The 8,699-nt window shown below is 35.2% G+C and overlaps 1 protein-coding gene and 1 non-coding gene across 2 annotated transcripts; one reads left to right on the top strand and one right to left on the bottom strand.

The window, feature by feature from the left end:
- Positions 1 to 2,322: 2,322 nt before the first annotated feature.
- LOC141685326 (uncharacterized) lies at positions 2,323 to 2,982 on the bottom strand. Its single transcript, XM_074490434.1, has 2 exons — positions 2,759 to 2,982; positions 2,323 to 2,584 (listed from the first exon to the last, which is right to left on the bottom strand). Exons 1-2 carry the CDS (start codon positions 2,980 to 2,982, stop codon positions 2,323 to 2,325), a joined length of 486 nt encoding a protein of 161 aa, XP_074346535.1.
- Positions 2,486 to 2,592, top strand: LOC141688708 (small nucleolar RNA R71). Its single transcript, XR_012562141.1, has one exon. It is a non-coding gene; the product is annotated as a small nucleolar RNA R71 (small nucleolar RNA).
- Positions 2,983 to 8,699: the final 5,717 nt, after the last annotated feature.

Below are 8,699 nucleotides of genomic sequence, written 5' to 3'. Positions count from 1 at the left end.
GGGATCATGTTATATGCATGCACATGCAACTATATGAACTCATATAAAAACACAAATAAAAATGTCCGACATGAACAATCATGCAAAAATATGAATAAACTAAACTAATCATACAATATGAATCTATATGGACACTACACACAACTACTCATCCTTACATTATTACCCCCAAACTTAAAATATTCAATGTCCCCATTGAACGTAATAATAAGGATACAAGGCATACCTCCCCATCCTATTCGGGTGGAGAATCAGGTGGCCAATCAACCTCGACACCAGTGTCTCGGAAAATAGTACCAAGAGCGTGTGTCAAATCTTCAGCAAAACATCGGTGGATGTCATGCATGGCCTCAGTACGCCGAATCAACCTTCTATATTATGCATCACCAAGACTAAACCTATCAACTATCTGTGGTACACGAGAGGGACCCTCTGTAAGCATGGGAGGAACCGGATGGTCACCCTTTAGATTATCATAGATATATTCCAACCCCTTGTCAGGGGGTGCACCTAAAAAAGCATAACTCAAATGATCTGGCAACGGTTTGAGCCCAAATATGGGAGCTTCTTCAATAGATGGCTTGAGACGCTCCTGAGAAATTTCCAGCTCTCCTAACCCAAGAGAATTGAATGGCATATCCAACTTTCTCTTCCACGGAGGTGCATTCAAAACCTATAGTTGCTCTGCTCCTTCTTCATCTTCAATAACTAATTCCCCTATTAAGAATCTCTCTAAGGTATCCGACTTTGGTAATTGCTCAAGCTCCGAATTCACGACAGAGTCGACCTGCTCTACTTTAAAGCGCTTCTCTTTATCTGTGGGTAAGTTTATTGCCTTGAATACATTAAAAATGACCTTTTGATCTTGAACCTTCATCGTAAGCTCTCCTTTTTGCACATCGGTCATAGTTCGGCCTGTAGCCAAGAATGGTCTTCCCAAATGATGGGAATCATCTCATCTTCCTTGTAATCCAAAATTACAAAATCCGTAGGGAAGATGAGTTTGTCCACCTTGACCAAGACATCCTCCACTATACCTCGTGGATAAGTGATGGTCCGATCAGCCAACTGTAAGGACATGTTTGTCAGTTTTGGCTCAGGAAGACCAAGTTTCTTGAAAATGGATAAGGGCATCAGATTGATGCTAGCTCCCAAGTCACACAAATATTTGTCGAATGACAGATTACCAATGGTACAAGGTATCGTGAAGCTTCCTGGATCTTTAAGCTTAGGAGGTAGTTTCTGTTGCAGCACAACACTACACTCTTCCGTTACAACAACGGTTTCCAGCTCCTCAAGTTTTAGCTTCCGAGATAGAATACCCTTCATGAACTTAGCATAGCTCGGTATTTGTTCTAGAGCTTCAGCAAAAGGTATGTTAATGTGCAACTTCTTGAAAACCTCCAAAAACTTGGCAAATTGCTTATCGAACTTATGCTTTTGAAGCCTTTTAGGAAATTGGGAGGTGGATAGCCTTGTTTCTCCCATGTATTCTGCTCAGGAGTAGTGTTTTTAGCTGAATATTTCTTCGTTTCCGCTTCGCCATCCTGTTTCATAACTGAATCATCAATTTTTTCACTTTCTGAAATTGGCAAGGGCGCGGGTATGCTTGATATGGGCGTGGGCGCGCCTGTATTATGTATTTTATTTCATAATCTTCGTCTTGATGAATTTGAGGATTTGCGACCTTTCCAGACCTCAAAGAGATTGCATTAATCTGTTCTTTGATTTCCCTCTTGCCTGGATTAGCTTCTATATCACTAGGATGAGTTCCTTGAGGTCGACTCGACAGTGCATTTGCAATTTGCCCTATTTGGTTCTCTAGAGTCTTGATTGAAACTGCTTGGGTTTTGCGCATAAGCCTCAACTCCTCCAATTCAGATTTTTCATTAACAGATGGACCTGGACCTCCATAAGATTGTTGTTGCATCCCCTATGGCTGAAACTAAAGTCTTGGTGTAAACTGTTGCTAGAAACCAGGAGGATTGAATTGCTTATTTCTAAACTACTGGTACGGCTGTTGCATTGCATTCTGATTATTGCTCCAGCTGAAGTTCGGATGATTACGGTTGTTAGGATGGTACATGGCAGGAACTGGATGCTGCAGCCTCTGAAAGTTGCTCACAAACTGAGCTGATTCACAGGTATAGCACAATGCTCCGTCACATGCGCATCTGCATATAGCTCACAAACACTGGTTATCTGATTAACTCCATAGTTCGCCAGAGAATCGATTTTCATAGCTATCGCCTTTAGCTGAGCAGTGATAGCCGTAGCTGTATCCACCTCAAGAATTCCTTCTACCTTTCCCTGTGGCATTCTCTAGGTTGGGTTCTGATATTCGTTCGCAGCCATCATCTCGATTAGCTCATAAGCTTCCTCATAGCTTTTAGCCCAGAGAGTTCCACCAGATGTTGCATCAAGAATAGGTCTCGACTGTGCTCCCAACCCATTATAAAAGCAATTGATGATCATCTGATCAAGCATTCCATGATGAGGACACTTCCTAAGTATCTCCTTGTAGAGCTCCCAAGCCTCACATATAGATTCTCCCGATTGTTGCGCAAACTGAGTAAGGGCATTCCTGATTGCAACTATCTTAGCTATAGGGAAGAATTTAGTAAGAAACTTCTGAGCAAGATCCTCCCAAGTAGTGATAGAACCTGCTGGTAGAGAATGCAACCAACACTTAGCTTTATCCCTCAGAGAGAATGGGAAAAGCCACAGCTTCACAACATCTTCAGAAACATTGTGGAACTTGAAAGTGTCGCAGATCTTAATGAAGTCCCTAATATGCATGTTAGGATCTTCTGTTGGAGCACCCCAAAACTGAACTGAGTTATGGACCATCTGGATCGTGCCAGACTTAATCTCGAAGGTATTATCCGCAATGGATGGCCTGAAAATGCTCGATTGAATGTCCATGATCATTGGTTGAGAATACTTTTTCAACGCTTTCGTTGCTGCTGCTGGATCTCCCATTATAATGATTACTTCTTCTTCTTCACTTTCTTCTTCAACTTTATCAACTTTTTCAAGAACTTCTTCTTCCACTTCTTCAATAGTTTCCTTAAGAGATTGAAAATGTGTTCGCATACACGTTCTCTCGAGTACCTTAAACACAAACAAGTAAACCGTGAGAGTAAAAGAATCCGAGTCAGTGAACTTTAACGACCACTGATGTCAAGCACATAAACTAAAAATTAACACCGAGTCCCCGGCAGCGGCGCCAAAAACTTGTTTGCACTAAAATACACGCGAAAATACATGCAAGCACACGTGATCACAAGTAGTATAAGATATAAGTCAAGTTCGTTCCCACAGGACTGGTTTAGGTTAAGTTCAGATTATGCACTTATGTAACAATGTATGATTATCGCTCAATGCTAAGACAAGTAACAAATTGAGTTTTGATTTAACTAAATGATTATACTAAATAGCATTAACTAAGAGAATAAATATTGAATTACTTATATGAGAATAAACATGGGATTCTAACTTCATTAAATACTTCATTCAAAGTTATGTCTTTAACCTTAACATGTGATGGAGATGACAACTAATCAGATAACACGAAATTAGTATACGCTAACTTTTGTTAATTGTACACTCTACTATCAAACATCCACATTTAAGATAGAAGTTGAATAGACACCAATTATGCTTAGTCCCTATATGTCTATAAAGATTGAAAACATAACGTTTTGAGAGCAAGTTATCTATCGTGATTATATAGGGTGAATAAGATGGTTGAAATTACCCACGAATTATACATGTCAATTCATACATAAACCTGTGCTAGCATGGTAAGTTCTAAACCTCTATATTCATTTTCGCTACAATAGATATTAACAAACAATCTTAGATGTTAGCTACGCATCAAAGACAAATAAGCATAACCAAACTAGGAAATCATAAATCACCACACACAAAGGATTATAAAACAATTAACTATTGAAATCCATAGATAAATCCGTTAGGACCCCATGACAACGATTAGTTCATAATTGAATTCATCGTCACCCTGGGTTCCAATGAAAACATGATAATAAACAATATAAGAGTACTAGGGTTCAAAGACAAATCAAAAATAAGCATCAAAGTATCAACTATATCAAATAATACAAAAGTGTAATATTCCATATTTTCAGATATCATTATTATTATTATTATTTGGAATTATTTATGTGATTTTATGTTAATTCTAGTGAATTATATGATAATTGGAATTGATGTTTGGATGTTTATATATGATATTCTTTGAGTATTTTAATTATTATATGTCCAGAATAAAATATAGATAATTGTGATATTTTCCTGGTAATTTTTGGATTATTACATGATTTCATAATGATTTATGAATTATTAATTATTTTATGAATAATTACCAAAATTATTTTATAAAGCCGGGAATCGTTCAACCTCAACCGTTTTTGCGTTTTTACAACCCGAAACTCTTCCAAAAACTCCATTCTAACCTAATCTGGTATTTCCGGACATTTTCCGTGTTTTGACTTTTTCGATCCGGATTACGGTTTGACCCGTGCGCGGCCCGACGCAAGATTTTCGGTACGATAACCATTTCGATAAATCAACAAAACCCGTATTCTCGAGAGACGGGATATTTTTACATTATTTTCGTATATGGTGTTTTATAAGAAGCTCAGTTTTGATAATTATCCAATTCTGGTATTAAATTGTATCATTTTTATAGTTACTTAGCAGCTAAGTAATCTATTTTTGGATCATTTTGTAGTTACTTAGCGGCTAAGCAACTAATTTAACGATCCAAAATGATCCAGAATGAACCAATATTCCGTAAATATAAATAGCCTATTTCTTATTTCATTTATTTCATTTATTTCGTTTATTCATTTGCAACCAGTAAAATACAGTAAATACAGAGAAAAACCCTAGAAAACGATACGTTCCTGAAAATCAATCGTACGAACGAAGGCTTTATCAAACTCCGATTCGGGCGTGCATCATATCAAAACGAAGCTCTCGAAATCTTCTTTCTGAATCAATCATCAGTTTTTACCCAGAAATAAAGGTATTTTTCTTATTTAATTATTTTAATTCGAATTATTTAGTGAATAAAATATGAATTTTTGCAGACGTGATTATCTGAATGTTTTGATGATTCCATGTTGTAGAGCATGTTTTTCTGGTCAATTTCATATATTATACTCCAAAAATAGAGTTCAATATCATGTAGTAATTGAAGTTTGATTTTCTGAAAATCATTTAAAAATGTGTTCTTGGTGTTCTTGAAAAGTTCTGAGAATCAAACCCAAAATTTAAGGTGATATTGAACACCAAATTACAAGTATTTGTAACCGTTGTGAAGCCCTTGATGATAGCTATATGTTCGTACCTATATCATCAACAAAGGTTGATATTTAATAATTTCGATTTTTCAATATTATTAGTTAAATCCGGCTTTTGATTTTGAATACTTGTTTGATGATTGTGATGACTGAATATAATTGTACGTATTCTGAGGATTATTTTCATATATAGATTGTTAAATTTGGTTCAGTATTTGTTAGAAACGAGTTTCGATTTTTTTTGAAATTTTTGAATCGATTTCTTTGATTTAATTAATGTTTTTGATAAATTTTGATGACTGGGATAGTTTTTAATTGCTTTGGTCTGTGTTTTGGCACTGGAAATTTGAGTTTTGGTTTCGATTTGAGTGGAATCGGGTTTCGCCGGATTTACACGCCGTACTTTGTCAAGAACTCGACAAAAATCGTCGAGTTGTCATTGTTTGCTGCGTTTCTGGTTTTATGGACGTTGCTGGGACGATTTGAAGTTGTGTAGGATCGAAAACGAGTTAAAATGGCACGATTTTGGCCACTATTTTTGGTCACCGGAGCCGGTGAGAGCTCGCCGGTTTCTGGGCAAATTCCCAGTTTCCGGCCGAGTTCTTCACGAACTCCGGTCACCACCCCCAAAACCCCCGCCCTTTGATCCCATTTGCCCCTTCCTGTTTTCGAAAAAGTTATTTCTGGATTTCTTTTTTTACAAATAAATCAAAAATTCTGTTTTAATTTCTGAAAATGCATTTTAATTCTAAAAATCATTATTTTATTCTGAAAATTTATTTTAATTCAAAAATAAATCCAAATTATTTAGTTAATTAAATTTAGTTGATAATTAATTATTTAATTAGTCAATTAATTTAAATATTAATTGATTAATTAATTTAATTAGTTATTAATTAATTTTAATTGATTATTTAATTAGATTTAATTATTTATTCTTGATTTATAAATTCCGAAAAATAGTTTCGAGTTTTAAAATATTATTTTAAATTATTTTCCAGGCTCGATAATTCTTATAAAATTATTTTAGGGTGTTCGAGCCCTATTATTTAATTATAAAATGATTTAGAGACCCGTTCTAATTCCGAAAAATATTCAAAAATTCATATTAAATCAACCGTTCGTCCGTTTAATACAAAACGAACGCCTCTAGACTTAGAAAAATATTTCGCTTTCATTTAAAAATACTTTCGAGACCCAAATTCTTTTGTTTCAAAAGGTCGCTTGTTTTACGAATCATTCGGAGTCAATTTTGATCGATAAATCATATTTTTTTGATCCAATTTCAGTTTTAAACATACCGAGTCGAACCTTTTGACGAACCGAGTTATGTGTTATATAAATTATATGATACATGGATTATGTGTGTATATGTTATTTAAAGTACGTGCGTATGTGCTATGTGAATTACGTGTGTACGTGGGTCAATGGTCTTGTATTTGATTGTCTTCTTTATGTGCGGGCTATCGTATGAGTAGATATTAGGGTTTTGACGCGCAGTTCGTCGAGTGATTATCATTTAGACGATTAAATTTGTATCTTTTAATTATAGATGCGAGTCTTTCAAGACGATCAGAATCAGAGGGCATGGATGAAGACTAAAGTTAAACAGTGTGGAATATTGGGTTGCAGCACTGCATGAGCAGCAGACTAAAGAATTAGTAGAATAAGGACGGTGATGTTTCGAGACGGAATGTCAGAATAGATGCGTTTATACGATTGTGGCTAACGGCTAAAAACCAAAGGCAAGTATCCCTATCATCACTTATTGTTCAAGTGTTATTTATTTTAAATCTTATTATGCAAGTATTGATATCCCTATTCTCAGCTCAAAATAGATAAATATTTTATATATCGCTGAATTAAATGATTCTGTTTGTGCAAGTACTTATCTACTATTCTATGTTCAGAATAGTCAAGTGTTTTACTTGTCCAACTATCGGATTTATAAATGTTTTGGATTTGAGAAAGATGACGTTATTTTGGTTTTTCTGCCCAAGTAAATGGGCGAATAAAAGTTTATAAGGGTGTCGACTATTATGACCCCTTTCAATAAAATGTTTTAAGATTGGATGGTTGCGTAAGAGGCCGTGACGGCGGTCCAATGGAGATTTAGGTATTATACAGGATATAATACCATTAGGCCGATATGTGCCTTGGGTGCCCCATTTGTTTAGTTGGATATGCTTCGGCATACCGGTGTTGCTCTGCGGCTGATCACTGTCGGCAACACACCGTCGTTCGAGGATTCCAATCTAAATTATTATATTGCTTTTGATAATCTTATAAGGAATGATTTATCAACTATTTTGGTTTTGAATAAAGGTGGAATACAGTTTTGATTCGATTTCTGATTGATGTTGATATTTAAGTTGTTGTTAAATATCAAATGTGGTATTAATGCAGATGATTGATGTTGACTTCCATATTTTACCGCAGGTAGGTTGTGAGCATTAAAGTTCGTATTGATATCTAATTTGATATGACATCAAAATGAATATTAATATCAAGAGTTGAGTTTTGAATAAAGTTTATGATTCATTCCATAATCATTGCTTCTTGTTATTGTTGTTTACGATATTTCCGTAAACACTGTTTTACAAGTTTTATTCTCGTGAAGATTCAAAGTATTGCTGAAGCATTTCGCTCAAAAATAGCAAAATGGTTTTGAATACAATTAAGGAATCAATTCTAGGGTTCCTCAACTAAAATTTTATGATTCAACAATTATAATTTTAAATGTTCTGCTCTAATGCAGATGTCGGGTTTATATCAAAATAACCCTATATTCGCTATAATGATCTTACTGAGCATTTCTTTCGCTCATACTTTCCTGTTTTCAAATTTAACCTCCAATGAGGATTAGTTTGCGTTGGTTAATTGTGTAATTCGAGGAATCAAAGAAGAAGCTTTTGGAAGGTGGTTGGTCCAGGGTTTGCGAACTAGTGTAGGTTTTATTGTGTAAAGTTATTTATATTATATTATAGTTGTGTATTTTATTTGGGCCTAGTATACTCCATTTCGAAGTTATACTAGTGGGTTTAGTTTTAAATTGGATTTTTTTTAAAAGAGTTTTAAAAGAAAGTGAAAAATTATTGGTGGAATTTGGATTTCTTGTTTCTAGAACTGTAACCTTAAAAGATCTTGGATTAGTTTGGGGTCATGGATGATAAATATCTTCCACTGGCATTTATTTATTGATTAACCATGTTAATTTGGATTGAGGTTTCATAGTGACGACCAAATCCTATGACCCCGGATTTGGGGGTGTTACAGGTTGGTATCAGAGCTAATGTTATAGTAAACTAGAAACGAGAGTGAGTAGGAGTGTGTATAGCTATGTGAGAACGGTTGAGCTCATATCGACTT

Source organism: Apium graveolens, chromosome 9, assembly GCF_009905375.1.
Source record: "Apium graveolens cultivar Ventura chromosome 9, ASM990537v1, whole genome shotgun sequence".
Lineage (NCBI taxonomy): Eukaryota > Viridiplantae > Streptophyta > Magnoliopsida > Apiales > Apiaceae > Apium > Apium graveolens.
Note: the sequence above shows the minus strand (reverse complement) of the source record. Positions and strands in the feature narration are given on the sequence as shown.